Consider the following 18,625-nt stretch of genomic DNA (forward strand, 5'->3'; position numbering starts at 1 on the left):
CACCTTTTCCTAGGCCCTTTGCCAAACTTAGTTAATATTACCCACTGGCAGATGGAGGGAAAGTGTCTATCTAACACAAGTCTCAGCCTCTAGGACATATTGTATAATTCATTAATAGTCAGTGATTAATGATGGTACTTACTGGGTGAACGAGGTATTTATCTTTAAAAGGAATGCCTCCCACTGTTAGGTTCAGCTGATACAGTCCTCGGTACAATTGAAAAAGTTCCCCAGAGACCGCTATTTTCATAACAGCATCACTGTTAACCTTGATCACAAGATTTCTCTCCACCTCCTCAACGGAAATCTGTGGAAGAACAAAGGGTGAGAATGTTCCTTCAGAAAGGGGCAACTGAACTCCAGGGGAGAAGGTACTCAATTCTTCTACTGCTCAAAACTTCAGCTGCTCTGACCCCTCTATGTTCAGGGCAAATGTGTTCATAAGGAACAGTATGCATTTTTGCCAAGAGCCAGGACAATGTTTTGAGAAATTCAGAAAAGCTGGTGCTGTCAAGTGAAAAGAACCAGCAGGTCTGTCCAATACTATGATGCATGCTTAATATAATGAGACATGATTTATAACATAATCTTTCAGGCAATCAAAAGGTCCAATTTTTAGATACCAGATGCATCTAAAAAGCAAATAGACTGATGTCTAAATGCCAAAGGCATCAGACAAAGGTTAGGAGACACAGACATATTTGCAATGTGGTTTTTCTCTCTTTTAAGATCTCAGGCAGAACTTGACTTTCATATATAACAAACATCCTTTGGAGCAACTAAGATCTGCTTTGCCTTCTCCCTCTGTGTGGACAGAATGTTCTTTATCCTTTCTGGCTTTCTGAAGATGCAATACATGACCCAGGAATAAGAAAACACAGACACAAACCAATCCAAAGTTGTATTTTGGTAAATACACCTGGGGCGAGTCTTCAATGTTAAGTAAAGGATAAGCTCTGCCACGTCATAGGAAACTATGTGCCCAGACATGGCCTGTGTGGATTTCATCTAAGGCTCAGCCTAGATAGGTTCGGAGGTCATTATCACCAGGTTGTCCAGACAATAATGATGTTGAAGTGTGTACTTTCATACTTACATTGAGCTTAGATGGATGATACAGTAGGAAGAGTTTAGAAATTCAGAGTTAGAGGAGCTGGGTTTATATCTCTGCCACTTATTCTCTATGCAACTTTGATTAGATCATCTAATTTAACCTTTTACAAGTGAAGGGTTAGATCAAGTGACCTCCAAAGTTCCTTCTAGCTCCAATGTTATCCTTCTGTGAAAATGAATGCACATTCCCTGAGAACATACCCACTGCTGCTTGGGAAGGCAGCCTAGTCCTTTGCTGAGCAGTATGGGAGATTGGTCTAGGCAAATTCACAGTTTTCTGTGGACAACATATATTCACTGGGCAGCGAAGTAGTGCAGTGGATAAAGCACCAGGCCTGAAGTCAGAAAGACCTGAGTGTCTGGCTTTAGACATTTCTAGTTGTGTGACCCTGGGCAAGTCATTTAACCTCTGTTTGCCTCAGTTTGCTTATCTGTAAAATGAGCTGAAGAAGGAAATGGAAAACCACTCCAGTATCTTTGCCAGGAAAACCCCAAATGGGGTCACAAAGAGTCAGACACAACTGAAAATGACTGAACAACAACAAATTGTTAAGAAGTTTTCCCAGATACCAAGCCTAAATTTCTCTCTTGGCAACTTCCTCCCATTTCTTCTAATTCTGCCCTCTAGGGCTAAACAGAACAAGCTGAATCTCTCTTACACATAACAGCCCTTCAATTTCTTGAATAGAGCTATTATGTCTTTCCTTCCCGCATCCCCCCTACCCCTTCCCCCAGTCTTCTATGAAGTCCAAAAAAAGTGAAGTGCCAAAACTTGGACCCAGGTCTTCTGATTACAAGTCTAGGCTTCATCCCATTCTACCATGCTAGACATCAAAATCTTGGATGCCTTTGGGATTTATCCCATGTCAAGGACTTCTGATTTTTGTAAGACTTTTTAAAAAACCTGGGTTATAACAATAGATTAATGACGACAATAATAGCAGCATATCCAGAGTATCTAGAATGGCAGGGACCTTAAAGATCACCTAATTTAACACCTTGTATAACAGATGAGAAAACTGAGGCCCATGGAGGTTAAGTGATCTGCTCAATGTCACATAGCTGGTGAGTGGCATAACTAGAATTAGATGAGATAGTCTTGAAGAAATGTATCAAATTAAGGGTTATAGTTGAGATAACAAGATTTACAACCATAGCCCACTTTGGATAGTGACTCTGCTTTTGCCTTAACTATCCCCCCAAAAGGCTATTTTGATCTATTGCTATAGTATAAACTACAATTTTGGAAAGAGCACTTGGCAATGCCAACACTATGAGGATCATAGGCTCGATGGATATACATTAGACAATGTGTTTGGTAACTTTGTCTCCCTCCCTCAGCCCCAAAATGTCATCTCTAGAGACAAGGACCTAACAGAGAACAGAAACAGATTCTCAAATATTTGACTTGTTGTTAGACATTCACAGTCCTGAGACTCTCCAAAGAGGTCAATTCCAAGGCCAATACAGTGATTCAGATTCATCCTAGGGAAAGTGCTGAAATATAATTTAGTCTCATACCCCAAAGACTACTCCAAAGAGTTCTCCAAGTCAAGATCCTATATCCTTTGCCCACTTATATCTCCCAGAATAGTAGGTGTAACCACTTGACCTTTAGAGCTGAGGATCATAGAATAGAGAACTGAAAGAGCCCTACTTTACTCTACCCTATGCTATATATCCTATTTTATCTAATTCTGTCTATCCTGCCCTATCCTATTAATCCCATCTGAATCTTACCCTATCTATCCTAACCTATTTATTCCATCCTATCCTATCTATCCTAAAATAGCCTATTTATCCTATTCTGTTCTGTCTCATCTTATCCTATCTATCCTATCCTATTCTACTTATGCTATCTATTCTATTTTATCTAAACTTATCTATCATATCCTATTTATCACATTCTATCCTATCCCATTCCCCTCATTTTATAGTTGAGGAAATTGAAACTTAGGCTAAAATCATCAATCAACCAACAAGCACTTATTAAGCACTTACTATATTGCCAGGGACTCTGCCAAGCGCTAGTGATACAAAGACATAATTTAAGATTTCCCTATCTTCAAGGAGGTTATATTCTAATGGCAGAGACAAAGTGCATATTTACAAATATATACAAAATATAAAGCAATTTTGGGAGTAGGTGCAGTATTAGCTGGGAGGGAGGCACCAGGAAAAACCTTATGAAGAAGGTGACATTTAAGCTAAGTCTTGAAGAAAATGAGACATTCCAAGAGGTGGAGGTGAGGAAGGAGTACATTCTAGGCAAAGGAGACAACCTGTACAAAGACAGGAGATGGAACAGCCTGTGTAACAGAAAATACAACTGAATATTATGATAGGACAGTAAGATTGGATTTCAGAGAGTGAGCAAGGGAGTAACGTGTAAGAAGTCTGAGAAGGAAGAAAAGCTTTAAGTGTTAAATAAAGGTGTTTATATTTGAATCCTGAAACCATGGGGAGTACTACTGGAGTTTGTAGAATAAGGTGGCAAGTTAAAGGCAACATGAATCACACTTGCCCTTTAGGAAAATCGTTTTGGCAGCTATGTAAAGGGCGTAGTAGAGTAGGGAGAGGATTAAAGAGGGGAAATGAAATAGGAAGTTTCAGGTGAGCAATAGTTCAGGGAAGAAGTGATGAGGACTTAAATTAGGGTGGTACTGTGTGAGTGGGGAGGAGAGAACCTATGTGAAGTATGTTATACAGAAAGCAATGGCAAGATTGGGCAACTGACCCATTATGTGAGGTGAGTGAACCAGTGAAAATAACAATGAGGTTGCAAACCCAGGTGTCTCAAAGGATGGTAGTACCCACAAAAGTAGTAGGGAAATTTTGAAGATGGGTGGCTCTGTGAAGGTAGGGAGTGGAGTGAAGATAATGAATTCTATTTTGGATATGTTGAGTCTGAGATGCCTACAGAACATGCAGTTTGGAATGTTGGATTGTTAGTTAGTGATATAGGATTAGAACTCAGGAAAGAGAGAGTAGGAATAGATAAATAGATCTGGAGGTCATCTGCATAGAGATAATCATTGAAATCATGTGAGCTGATGAGGTCATGGAGAGAGTAGAGAGAGAAAGGAGAAAAGCAAAGGACAGAATCTTGGGATTCACTCATATTTAGTGGGTAGGACATGGATGATGAATACGCAAAGGGGATTAAGACATAACAATTATACAGGCAGAAGAACCAGGAGGAGTGCCCTGAAGACCCTGAGAAAAGAAAGTATCCAGGGGCAGAGGTTGGTTGGCTATGTCAAATGCAGCAGACAGGTCAAGGAGGATGAAGACTGAGAAGAAGCCATTAGATTTGGTGATTGGGAGATTATTGGTAACTTTGGAGAGTGCAGTTTCAGTTGATCAATGTGGACACACTGAAGTCATACAGGTTTGAATGCAGCACTCTCTCTTATATTATATAGTACTTTGGTCTTTCTGAACATGGAACTTCCAGACAGGACCTGGGCTTGAAATCCAGTCCTTAGCTAAATCCAGTGTTCTTTCCATTACACTAAGCAGGAGAAAGCACCTTTTATTGAGCAGTTTCCTCTGTCAGTCATCCTTTTACTTCATTATGGCTGTGAACATCTACCCAATGACTGTTTAAATACATATTATCTACATAAGGTTAGACAAATAAGAATTAAATCCAGGCCAACATATTGCTGGTGTTCCAGTCCATAAACACCCACAATCTATTCTTTTTATTTTATTCTTTAAATCAGTCTTGAATTAGCTACTCCCCTACTTACCAGAGTAAGTAACCATATGAGCAGGTGAATGGAAAAAAGAATTCATTCATTCACTCCATTAACAGTGATCCTCCCATGGTAAGGCAGGCTACTAACAAATGAATGTAAGCTTGAACTGTATGTTACAGAACAATGAAGATTACTTTATATAGAGAGTGTTCTAAACCTCTGAAATGCTGAAGTTAACAGATGGGTGGGCCTACTCAGTAGTTGACAGACAGCTTCTGACTCAGGAACACAACTTTTGAAGGACTTTTCAATGTGCACACCCACTGCTATTCTGTCCCACTTCTGCATAAGTCATTCCTTCTTATTCCCTAACCCTGTGGATGTCTTCAGTGATAGTGATAGGACCCTTCTGCTGCTGTTGCTGGGTAGCCACTCCTCATGAAGCACCCTCTCACCTCAATGATGCTCTGTGTTTCTCTCTATGCTGCCACAGCAGTTTGCCAGACAGCAGAACTTCCACTCAATCACCATTCCCTTACCTGATTCCTCTCTCTCCCTTAGCTAAAGTTCAGAGGGATTCAGAGTTCAGAGGGACACTGGCTTAAGGATCTGAAGGGAACTTGGGATTCTGGGTTATTTATGGCCGTAATAGCATTATGGTCTCCGGTGGGTTGGCTTTAGAACCTTCATAAACATGGGTTCTATAAGAAAATGTATTCCAAATTCCAAACAATGTCTGAAACTCAACCCAGTTGTAACCCAGAGTGCCTGTATTTAACCAAATGGTCTTGAGAAGCCATACAACATCAAAAACCTAGACCTGGGCGGTACCTCAGGGGTAATAATCCAACACTTTCATTTTTTAGATGAGGACAGCAAGACTCAGAGAGGTGAAGAGACTTGTTTAAGGTCACACAGCTGGTTAAGTATCCAAAATATATCTATGGAAAATAAACTCTTCCCACAATTGACTGGGAAGGTCATGGGCTAGATTGCCTTTGGGAAATAGTACTATGCTTTCAATGATCCCAAACTATCTGCAGCAAAAATCTACCCGTTCTCTCAATAATGCTATAAGGCTGACAATAATGGCACACCAAGATTTCCAAAAGATTACATTTAGGAATAACCCAACTGAAAGATGCATGGTGGGTGCAGAGGCAGCTAGGTGGTACAGTGAATAGAGTGTCAGGTCTGGAGTCAAGAAGACCTGAGTTCAAATCTAGCCTCAGATACTTATTAGCTGTCTAACTCTAAGCAAGTTACTTAACCTCTATCTGCCTCAGTTTCCTTATCTGTAAAACAGGGATAATAATAGCACCTACCTTCTTCCCAGGGTTGTTGCGAGGGTCAAACGAGATAATAACATACTTGGCATAGCACATGGCACGTAATAAGCACTATATAAATGTTAGCTAATATTACGTAGAACAGTAAAGCATGTTACCAACTCAAACTTATGTGTAAGAAGTGACATATAAGACAGTATCTAGGACATGGGTGACTTCAAAAGGAAGTGTGCCAGTCAGCTCTCAAAAATAAGATACAGCCCAAGTGATACACTGGGAGGCTGAGACACTGAAGAATAAGAGGAAGACCTCTAGTGCATAAGGGTGGGTTCTCTACAGAAGATGTATAGATAAACATGGATAAGAATCACAGAGTCATAGATTCAGAACTGGAAGGGGTCTTAGAAGTCATTGGGTCCAACACTCTTATTCTACAAATGAGGAAACTGAGGCAAACAGGGGTTAAATGACTTGCTTAGGGTCATACAGCTGGTAAGAGTCTGAGGTTGGATTTGAACTCAGATCTTTCTGACTTTAGACCTAGTGCTCTTTCTGTTGAGCTGGGAGACTTTGAAAAGTGGGTCAAGCAGTTTTACCCATCTCCTTTAGGCTTTAGTAAAAGGAGTGAATGCAACACCTTCACTTTTAAGGGATAGTGCTTCGGTCTTTCTGAACCTAGAATATCTAAACAGATGGCATAACAGGAAGAGAACTGGGAGTCCCTCCCCAGCAAGGACTGACTACCTTTGTCTTCCTGAATGAGATCTGTCTCCTCTAAATTTGTCACACTCCCAAACAAAACAGTGGAACTAGTTTATTTCTGCTGGGTGGTGGCAGCTGTGAGTCAACAGTGAGTGAGGACTATATCAGATATATTCTGTAACACTTTCCCAAGAGCTATCTGATCCCTGGGCCATCCCCAGGCTCCCCACCTTTGGTTTTGTGATGCTCTTGGCTGAGGGACCGTGGAGTGAACAGTGTTTTAAATACCTACAAATGAGTAAAGCTCTCACTTTTCAGAAATCCTGGTTCCTCGAGAGTAATACAGTTCCTCGACGTTCTACATTTTTATCTGCAACTTTGCTGAAACGCACCCTTCCTGTTGCTTTGGTGATTCTTACTACTTTAAGAGGTCAGGAAGGGAATGAGACATTACTTGATGGGATGGAAATATTACCAAATGTCTACAACGTCTTTATGAATAGAGTTCGAAGTGAAATTTTCCATATTATCTTATTTTTAAGGGTTAGGGATAGTGGTTTTCCTTGTTTTCTAGTTTTAAAGAAAAAAAAAACTACTGTCAAAAAACACACCACTTTGCAATGACCAAACTGACCCCTGTTATATTACAATGACAAGAATTCAGATTTCTTGCCAGGAAAGTTGTATCTAAGGAAACTTCATACTATCTACCTAGACTAGAAGTCTCATGATGCAGTTGAGAGGAACTTGTCTAACTCCAGTGGAATCAAAAGGCTTAACTTGTATTTGCACACATAAAAATAGCCAGGAATATTTATATCTGTGTATTACTAAATATTGAACCTTGAATAGGTAAGTTTCTGCTTTAAGAAAGAATATAATTAATGCATGTATGGAAGATGATACCAAAAAGTCAGATTGTGAATGTCAAGCAATTCAAAGGCATTTATTAAGTAACTACTAAGTGCAAGGCACCTTGCTAGGTGTTTGAGATACGCATAGAAGACAAAATCCAGCCCTTATGGAGCTTACGATCTAGTGAGGTGATACATGTAAAGAGATAAATGAATATAAAATAATTTGAGGATGTATTGAAGGAGCACTACCAACTAAGGGGGTCAGGAAATGCTCCTCGTAGAATGCAGCCCTGGGGTTGAGGCTTGAATGACGCTAAAGATTTTAAGAGGCTAAGTGAGGAGAATATACAGTCCAGGCATATTGAAGAAGAATGTCGGCAGCTAGGTGGCACGGTGGAGTCAAGAGGACCTGAGTGCAAATTCAACCTCAGACACTTGACACTTACTAGCTGTGAGACCCTGGGCAAGTCACTTAACCCCAATTGCCTCACAAAAAGCCAAAAAAAAAATGTGGGCAAGATTAAAGGGCGCTATGTTTCTCACTTAATTCTGTCCCATAATAGTAGACACTTAAGAAATCTCGCTACATTTTCCTGGGGTCAACTGCAGCAATGCCAAGCCACTAATTCCCAGAAACTAGCAACAACAATGACTCTGGAGTGGCTGCGATGGGGTGGTGGTGGTGGTGATTCCATCAACCATGAAGGGCAACACTTTAGGAGAACCCAATGAATGGCAAACCAAACAAAGAGCATGTACTTACTGTTTGCCACATGCCATGGTTAATGACTGGCCCACTGCTGGTGGCTCTCCCTATGCCGTTGTATTTCAGCTGCAGTTCCAACCTCCCAGCCCGTAGAGCCAACATGATCCATGTGTTGTCTTGACGGCCTCCGGCAAAGAAAATGACACCTTCAGGATCAAAGGTTCTAAAGTCGAATTCAGCCACAACTCTGATCATGAGGGTGTCAAGAAACAAATTAGAATTATGCAGAGGTCATAACTACCAAATGTTTGTTTCCCTACCGACAGCTCAAATTCTCACATTTAGAATGCAGTTCAGTGCTCACAATGGCACATAATCCAACTCATGATTAAATGTAGATCCGTCTACTGCCAAAATAGCCCCTCAAGTGCTCTAAGAAACCCATGAAAGGTGGAATCCCCCAGCATGACAATTTTTTTTTTCATTTTGAGGACAATAACCATTTACCTGAGGGTCCGATGGTGTTGTTATATTTTTTTTTGGCCACTGCAAGCAATGGCCCTTTAAGAGAGTATCTCCACTTGTGTCTGAACTAAAGAGACAGATTAAAATATTTACTCTTGGCATATCCTCACCTTGTGGGCTGCAGCCTTTTGAAACGAAGCCTGATCACCGGAGCCCCATTGGACATTCGGCCGAGATATAAAGATTTCACGCTTTTGGCCACATCAAAAGAAATACATGGCAATATGTCCTGTCCAGAAAAAAAAAAGTCATTGTCAGTCACAGTCAAAGGAAACTTACTGCTTTAGAAATTAGAGAACTAAAAGCTAGTCCAAACACCTCCTTTTATGAATAAGGGAATTAAACCAGGAGGGATGAAGCAGCTTGCGTATAGCTAATGGGTGGCACAATAGGGATTCCAGTTCTCCTGACTCCTAGGAGAATGTACTTTTCACTATACTATGCCAGGAGAAGAATGTGGGTGGTGGAGATATTTGGTAAGGGCCATAAAGAAGACTTTGCCTGATTACTAAAGGGCCCTTGAGCCACTACTGGAGAATGATAATTTATAGCTTTGTGAGAAAATCAGGGAGAAAGTACTGATTAATAATAATAATAACTAATATTTACATAGTGCTTATTGTGCTAAGTGTTTCACAATTATCATCTCATTTGAGCCTCACAACAACCTTGGGAGGTGAGTAGGTGACATTATTATCCCCATTTAGCAGATGAGGAAACTGAGGCAGATACAGGTTATATGACTTGCCCAGGGTCACACAGCTAGAAGTGTCTGAAGCCAGATATGAGGTCAGATCTTTCTGACTCCAGCCCCAGCATTCTATTCACTGTGTTACAGAAGCCATCACTGTGAGTCAGTCTGGTGTTCACTGCCTCCCCAACTTGGTTATAGACTGCAGAAACCATATATTATACTTTCCCAGTATATTATAGCTGTAAAAATCCACACTACTTGTTTGTTTCATCTGGAAATATTTTGCTTTTTCATTTCTTCTTTCTTTTTTAAGGCAAAATGTAATTGCTTGACCAGGCTTGACCCTTCATGCTTTACTCAGAAGCATCAGGTAAACAGCAAAAGTTATGCATAAAGGCAATCCCGTCAGCCCATGGAGGTGTGTGATTGTTCAGCACTTAATTACATACATGTGTAACTGAAGCCCTGTCTAACAGACTAGCTTCCTGAGTAAGTGTGACAGATTTAGGAGAAAATGCATATTCGCATGTGTCACACTTTTTGGTCTACAACTAACGGTACCGGTCAGTTGTTCAAGCTCATGGTTACCATGGTGATCCTGCAAATACAACCAAACATTATTATTAGTGCAGAAGCAGGTCTTATACCAAGCCTCCATATATTTCCAATGAATACAGGAGCTACAGCCTTCAGCAGAGGCAGAGGGATTGCACACCATCTCTCTTGACAGTTACAAGAGTTAAGCATTCCCTATAATCCAACCTAGATAAAGTTTGGCCACTTGTTTGTTTGTTTTAAAAAAGGAAATTCTCTTTGGGATGATGAGCTTTTCTCATAATGGCATTTGTATAGCTGGAATTCAGGAGGCTGAGTCTGGGGTGAGCTTTCCATTGTACAAGTATTGAAGTGAAAGGTACCTCGCAAGTGTTCATGTCATGGGACAGTTTTACTCCCCCTCTGCCATCACAGTGACAAGCGTAACTCCCAGGAGAATTGACACAGGTCTGTTCACAGAGTTTTTCTTCACATTCATTCACATCTGCATGCCACAAAAGGGGAGGCAGGGAAGATAAAGAAGGTATTGGTGCTTGTTGAAACAAAAGAGTCCCTAAAACACAATCTAGGCAGCAAGGAGCTGGTGATGGGCATTGGGTAGTCTGTCCTTAGACCTCCTCCTTTTTAGTTTTTTCTTTAAAAAGTGGCAAAAGAAACTTATTCAAGGGTCACTTTTTAAAAGATGAAATTTGAGCAATTCACACATTGTGATTTACCTTACTTCAAGATTTACACCTAATTTTGATATATATTTGTATCATGGGCACACATCTTGGAAGTCATAAAATCAGAGCTTAAATGAGTGCTGGAAAATAGGGTTACTCTTGGAGGTGAGCCTCTTAGATGGTAGGAAGGGAGAGGGATACCCAATTTTCATTATTGGCTTTTAAAACATACTTTTAATGCTGGTGCACAATTGTGAAAGAGAAAGTATCTCCCAATTTCTCTGGACATACATAACCCAGGGACCTCCTCATCATTCCCCATACACTCTGTGTATATGTGAGTGAGTGAGTGAGTGTGTGTGTGTGTGTGTGTGTGTGTGTGTGTGTGTGTAAAGGAGAAGCAGTTAGAAATAGTCATTGTTTCTATAGTATAATTGAGGCTCAGCAATTAGATACAATACCCATTCCATACTCAGCCAGGCATTCACCCCAAATAGAGTCTTGAATATTTAGAGATTGATACAGGTTTATATTTGTCTGTAGAGCACAGTGATTCTTTCTACATGTATGCACATTGAATAGATGTACCAGAGTGTGGTTTCATTAATATATGTGAGTATATATGTATATAAGTGTGTGCGTATGTTTTCCTCTATGTTTGAAGGGAGTAGTCAACAAAGATATGGAAGGAGTAAGGTTGGCAGGGGAGGGGGACAGAGTTCTGCAGTCTGGAGGGTCTTTTTTCCCCCAACAGGAAATCTTTTGGTCCCAACCCTCACTCTTTTCCTAAGTCCATTTCTGACAGTTGCACAGTATCTCGAAGGTTAACATCAAATTTTCCTGAAAAGGGGAATAACTTGCTTTGAAATAACTGCACATGCCCTATGAGCCACAAGTAAGCAGTGGCATATGGGGTGGGGAGGCAGGGGAGGGATGGTTATCCTAGGATGTAGTACAAGATGGTGAGGGGACAAAGGGAAGGAAGAGGTGTGTTGTCTCTGAAGTACCTTGGCAAACTTTTTTCTCATTATCATACATGTAGCCTTCTTCGCAAATGCATGAATAGGAGCCCACCAAGTTCTTACATCGAGCTTCTCCACAGGTACTTTCATCCACACATTCATTTATGTCTGCAACCAAAACCCCAAAAAGACATTCAATCAAATTTTAATTCTAATCATGAAAAGTTCCTAAGATTACAGGATCATAGATTCAGACCTAGAAGGGACTTTAGGGGATCTGGTCCAAGCCCCCTTCATTTTACAGATAAAGAAACAGAGCCCCAGAGAGGCTAAATCCCTTGTCCAAGGTCTCATAAATAGATATTCAGTCAGTCAGTCAGTCAACAAGCTTTTATTAAGCACTTACTTTGTGCCAGGCTCATTGCACAAGGCTCATTCACTGACTTGACCACAGGTCCTCTAGCACCATGTCTAATGCTCTTTCTACTATATCACTTGTCCTAAGCAAATTGTCAATTACTCTGTGTTACTGAGAGACTTTCTAATGATCTTGGCTATCTGGATGCTTTCAAAAAGGTTTGGGTAGCTTTTAGTTTCACCCAATTCTTACTCCCCTGATTCCACCAGACTCTTACTCACTTGACTATATCAGTCTGAAGTCTTCTTTGAAGTCCCTTTTTGTGACCCCATGGACCATACTGTCCATGAGCTTCTCTTGACAGAGATACTGGAGTGATTTGCCATTTCCTTCTCCAATCAGTGAAAGCAAACAGAGATTAAGTGACTTACCCAGAGTCACAAAACTAGTAAGTGTCTGAGGCTGGATTTGAATTCAGGTCTTCCTGACTCCAGGCCCATCACTCTATCCACTGAGCCACCTAACTGCCTTCCAAAGCTGGAATTTGAACCCAGGTCCTCTAAATCCAAATCCTGTGCTTTTCTCACTGTACCAGGAGTTGTATAGCCAGTTGTATAGACAAGATCCAACCCAACAAAGAGTGTTCATAGAGCTTCATCAAAATACTAAGCTGGAATACTTTAATTTAGAAAAAATGGATTAGAGTTTTCACCCAAATCCTGCTTATTACTCCTCTGCATCTCCTGAGATTATATAGTCACTAAACTCTCAGGTCTTCGTCACTCTGACCTGGTTCCTCACCCTTCTAAAATCAGCTGCTAAAGTATTTATTATAAAATTGCCAACATTTTTTTAATGAAGTTTTCTACCTCATTTTGCCATTTTTGGATGACTGGAAATTAGATAAAGGAAGCAATTTCTTGAGTGACAGAGGGAATACCTAGAGAACCCAGTTGATTTTGGAAATTTCTTATAATTCTTCTGAGGTAGCAACAATCCTACTTGGAGGCCAACCTATGAAAGAACAGACTTCCAAAGTAAACAACTTCAAGGAATCACTTGTTAACCCTAGAAACAGGATAACACTAGTGACTTATTTCAGAAGGCTTTTGGGCATTTTGTTGTGAGTTTTGCTCTATGGGTTCCATTCTATAAGAATGTCCTTGGAGCAAAGAAACCTAGCACTATAGGATATAGAAAGATGGTCTTGACCTGTCTGAAAGAGGTATTCAAGTGTCCAGCAGCAGGCAAACTCTAAATACACTGGAGCCTTGCTATAAATAATACCGCGGGCCAGGATTTGGTCTAATAAGGGTTGTATATCTAGCTTTGGATCTTATTATAACATAACCTCACGTACAGGACACCAAGGGTAGATCATGTGATAATGCTAGTTTATCACATCACAGCCTGCTCAGAATATCCCAGTTCACTTAAGAAAGGGACCGCACCTTCTTCATGATCTGTGTTCTCCATATTCAGCAGAGATTTAGGGATTATGTAATCTGTAGCGAACAGCCATTGAATTGCATCAATATAGTTTCATTTCACTCAGTGGCTGGCCCATCTGTTAACCTTGCCAATATCAATGCCAACTTCTCAGGTAGTCTGAAGATTCAGAGGATATCTTTCCAGAACCTGATTCTTATCCTGAAAACCACAACTTCACAGAGGATAAGTTTGGGCAAGAAAGGTCTAGGTAAAGACAGTTCTAGAGCCTATTAACAAAGCCCCGAGTTTTGCTTCCAGGTGCCTAAATATTGCTTGTCACTTCCAGGAATATTTTATGTACCTGGTTATCAGAAGAGCCATCATTTCCACAAAGAGACTACTCTTTTGCTGCCAACTATGGCTCAAACAGTGGCTAAGGTCCTTCTCAGTTGGATAACATCCCAGAATGTTGTACACCCAGAGGCTTGGCCTGGTGTCTGATCACAGCACAGTGCAGCTGATAAGATCCTGGCTACATAACAATTACAGGAAAAATCCGAGGAACAACACAGAGACCTTTACATGGTCTTTATTGAGATGATGAAAGCTTTTGATATTAACAGGCTCTGGCAGTATCAGAGGCTCTGTATCACAAGAAAATAAGAATGAGATCCACAGAGTTTAATAACTCTGGGACAGCAAGAAAAGACATGATTTCACAAGTAAGAGGCCCTTTTAAATCTCTATACTGATGCAGCATAAGCTAGTAAAGTTGTGTTGGGTCCTGTGCCATAGAGGAAGGCCCACTGGAGAATAACTTAGTAAATTCTCTACCAAGGCCCAAAGATTTCTCTGCTAAGGGCAGCTATGGGGTGGACCCCATCTGTGCCATATGAGGATTAGCTGATGAAATGGGGCATGTTTAGCCTGGAAAAGAGAAGACTTAGGGGGAAGGAAGACATTATAGCTTCCAGGTCTAAATCTATGCTCCTATGTTCTCATCTCTGATACCTACTGGTTGTGTGACCCTGTCCAAGTACCTTAACCTCTAAGTGACCCTAGGTAGTTCTCTAAGACATAGGTCAGCACCTTCTCAGCACTGGTAGAGAAAGTCATTTACCAGGAGTTCCTTTCAGTGAAATTACTACCCCCCCCCCCACACACACCCCCTCACTCACAGCTAAAGAACTCTAGATTTTAAGTGAGAAGTTTTGTTGTTGTTCAGTTGTTTCAGCGATGTCTGATTCTTCATGAACCCAGTGGAGCCTTCTTGGCAAAGATATTGGAATGGTTTGCCATTTCCTTCTCCAACTCATTTGACAGATGAGGAAACTGAGACAAACAGGGTGAAGCGAGTTGCCTAGGGTCACACAAATCTTAAGTGTCTGAGGCCAGATTTGAACTCAGGAAGATGGGTCTTCCTGACTCCAGGCCTGGAGCTCTATCTGCTGTATCACCTAACTGCTCTAAGTGAGAAGAGCTGGCCTCAGATCTTACCTCTGCCACTTGCTTCCTGTGTGACCTTAGGCAAGTCACCTAATATCTTTGGGTGCCAATTTTCTCATCTATAATATGAAAGAGGTTGGACTGGATGGTGTCTGAGGTCTCTTTCAGCTCTAAATCTATAACCCTGTAATGCTCTCAACTGTATGGATAAAAAAAAAAATAAAGATTTGCAGTTAGCTCTCTGCAAAGCCCCTCACATATACTATCTTATTTGAACTTCACAACAATCCACTGTGATAAGTGCTATTATATGCTCATTTTATAGATGAGAAAATAGGTTCCGAGAGATGAAATGTCTTGTATAGCCATTAAGTATCAGATCTGGGCCATAAATCTAGTTCTCTTGACTCTGGGTCCATTGTTTTGGAATTTGGTATTTGGAAACCAAATTCCTCTTATGAACCAAGAGGTACCTAAATTGTCCTTGCCCAACTTCAGGGAATAATAATGCCGTAGGAAGGATCAGTGAGTTCATTAGCATTGAGATCTCCCTTCACCTATGCAGTTGGACCTAGTATTTTATATGCCTGAGTACCTAAGTCCTAGAAAGTTTCCTGATGCACCCAAAGATTTAGTAATGTGTCCAAGGCCATACAGTTAGCAAATATCAGAGGCCAGATTTGAGCCCAGGTTGGCCCTACTCCAAACCCTGAGCACTCCATACACCACGTCATGCAACCTTCTTAATAACAGCTGGCATTTAAACATAGCTTTAAACTTCTTATCTCTTTTCATCCTCAGAATACTCCCATGAGGTAGGTACTACTGGTATTATAAATCTTATTTCAAAATTGAGCCCAGAAGTTAACTATCATGTCCATGGTCGCAAAGCTGGCAAGTGTTAGAGGCTAGATTTTAAACCTTTTCTTACTCCAAACCCTGCATTCTTCACTAGGTCATTCGGCGTTTCCTTACATAAAGTCCAGTAGAGTGGGTGGAGTTGGGGTATAGTAGGCACTTAATAAGTTTGTTGAATATCATTGTAAATGGATGAATACTTCAAAATGGAGATGGGTGAGAGTCCATAGTTAGTTTCTTATACAATCTCACCCCTTCCTACCCAGTTTTCTCATTTCCCCACTTTACAACTCCCCTACCCCCAAATTCTCATTCTTAACACTCATACACTCATTTCTTAGCAGTGTTTGACAAATGCTCAATAATGACCACAAACAACCATAGTGATCTCAATGGCTGAGGGAAGCAGCCTGTTAGAGTTAGGTCAAGTAAATACTTTTAGAGCTCCACTCAGAAGGAATTTACAGCTGTGTAGTATTGGCAGCAAGCAATGGAAAACTCAGGCTGCCAGCAGAGCTCAACACCATCAGAGGGGAAGAAGGCCCCTTGAAAATAGCATTCATGCTGACACCAAAACAAGGAGATGGCTACATCTACTGAAGCAGCCTGCAGCCAGCCTGCTCTGATAGCCTTGACCCTACATGAGTCTCCCCCCTACTCCTGCCCCTACTCCTTTCCTTAACCTTCAAAGAAAAGAGACTGGGTAGGTCAGACCCTCTGCCAACACAGACCACAGAACACTGCTCAGAACAAATGGGCATGCAACCCAAGATCTTTGCTTTCAAAAGGGCGGCCTCTGTGGTCACCTTCTGTGCAGAAAGCAATGTAAGCCAGACAATTCAAAAGTCTTTAGTTTCTTTGTCTCCTGTAGCTAAAGTTGAAGGAACTCTTGACTGGGCTTGGTGTTTCTTACCTTATTTTTCTGGGAACCACCAGAACAATAATAATAGTTAGCATTTCTATAGAGCTTTAATTTTGGCAAAATACTTTACATATGTTATCTTATTTGATCTCTTACAACAAACCACTGAGGTCAGTGCTATAATTATCACTTTTTTTTAAAAAAAAGAGAGAGAAGCTGAATCTGAGAAAGGTTAAGTAATGTCAAAGATCATACAGCTAATATGTAAAGCAGGATTTGAACCTGGGTCTTCCTGATTCCAAATCTGAGACCTTTTTTTTAAGCAATTGGGGTTAAGTGACTTGCCCAGGGTCACACAGCTAGTAAGTGTCTGAGGCCAGATTTGAACTCATGTCCTTCTGACTCCAAGGATGGTGCTCATCCACTGAGCCAACTAGCTGCTCCCGATAGTCTTAATCATGCCTGACCTACTCACCTCTTTGGAGGCTCTGTGGAATCTAAGTAATTGGTTTAGTTCCACCTCCCCTCACTCCAATCCTCCCCTCTTCCTAAATTCCATCCCATCTTCCCAGTCACCTAGAGTCTCAACTTAGGTGTCATCCTAGCCTCCTCCCTCTCTCTTATCCCCTATATCCAATCTGTTGCCAAGGCCTGTGGATTTTATCTTCATAACATCTCTCCCATATGCCCCCTTCTCTCTTCTGACACTGCCACCCCCCTGGTGTAGGTCTTTATCATCTCATGCCTGGACTATTGCAATAGCCTGCTGGTGGGTCTGCTTGTCACAAACTTCTCTTCACTCCAGTTCATCTTTCATGTGGTTGTCAAAATGGTCTTCCTAAAGTTCAGGTCTGACCATGTCACTTCCCTATTCAGTAAGCTCCACTGACTCTGTCACCTACAGTATCAAACACAAAATCCTCTGTTTGGTGTTCAGAGCCCTTCATAACCTGCCTCTCTTCACCTTTTCAGTCTTCTTATACCTTGTACACCCCACCCCACCCCACCCTGCCACATACTCTATGATCTGGTGGCACTGGTCTTCTTGCTGTTCCTTGAACAAGACACTCCTGGGCATTTTCTCTAGCTGTCCCTGAAGCCTGGAATTCTCTCCCTCCTCATCTCTGCCTCCTGACTTCCTTCAAGTCCCAGCTAAAATCCCAACTTCTACTGGAAGCCTCTCCTGATCCCCCTTTCTTTTCATGGCTTCTGTCTGTTGATTATTTCCAATTTATCTTGCATATAGCCTGTTATTATAAAGCTATTTGCAAGTTGTCTCCCTCAGTAGGCTGTGAACTCCTTGAAAGCAGAGATTGTCTTTTGCTTTTCTTTGTATCCCTCGAACTTAGCACTTTGCACATGGTAGGTGCTTAATAAATGCTTATTGATTGACTGACTTTGCATACAATTGCCCGAGTATTTCTGAATCACGCTGGCAATGACTGTATGTGGGAAAAGTTTTGATTTTTCCTTATATGCTAAAAAAAAGAACATTTGAACCCCAAGTTCTGGAGACTCATTTGTCCATAGATTTGGAGTTCCAAAGTAAAAATACAAATGGTATAAAAAAAAAGATAAAGTTGTGAGTGTGTGAGAGCATACCCAGAGCATCTAAGAAGGATTCTCTAGACTAGGTATTAGGCTAATTAGAATATCTTGAAGGGAGATTTCCATGGGCAGTGGCCTGTCCATCAGTACCTACATCTGAATGAGTCTGCAATGTCAAGCTATCCCAAAAAAAAGACAGCCTGTGATTCCAGGCTAAATTAAAAACTTGAGCATAAGACTCAAGGACTGGAAAGTAAGCCTTCTATTGTATTCTGATTACTGAAGGTCCTTATTAGAGGAAAGTTTTATTGATCACCATACTTCAAAAGGGAGGTAGAGAAACTGGAGAG

The 18,625-nt window shown here is 41.0% G+C and overlaps 1 protein-coding gene across 1 annotated transcript in view; it reads right to left on the minus strand.

Moving 5' to 3' along the window:
* LOC114046210 (growth arrest-specific protein 6-like) overlaps nucleotides 1–18,625 on the minus strand; it is a 126,313-nt gene that overhangs the window by 13,383 nt on the left and 94,305 nt on the right. The window contains exons 10-14 of the mRNA XM_027866459.1: nucleotides 11,818–11,940; nucleotides 10,508–10,629; nucleotides 9,007–9,125; nucleotides 8,429–8,618; nucleotides 143–307 (exon numbers count right to left, since the gene is read on the minus strand). Coding sequence (XP_027722260.1) covers nucleotides 143–307; nucleotides 8,429–8,618; nucleotides 9,007–9,125; nucleotides 10,508–10,629; nucleotides 11,818–11,940 — 719 coding nt within the window. The remainder of the gene's footprint in view (nucleotides 1–142; nucleotides 308–8,428; nucleotides 8,619–9,006; nucleotides 9,126–10,507; nucleotides 10,630–11,817; nucleotides 11,941–18,625) is intronic.

Source organism: Vombatus ursinus, unplaced genomic scaffold (assembly GCF_900497805.2).
Source record: "Vombatus ursinus unplaced genomic scaffold, bare-nosed wombat genome assembly UNPS02014781.1, whole genome shotgun sequence".
In the NCBI taxonomy this organism is placed as follows: domain Eukaryota; kingdom Metazoa; phylum Chordata; class Mammalia; order Diprotodontia; family Vombatidae; genus Vombatus; species Vombatus ursinus.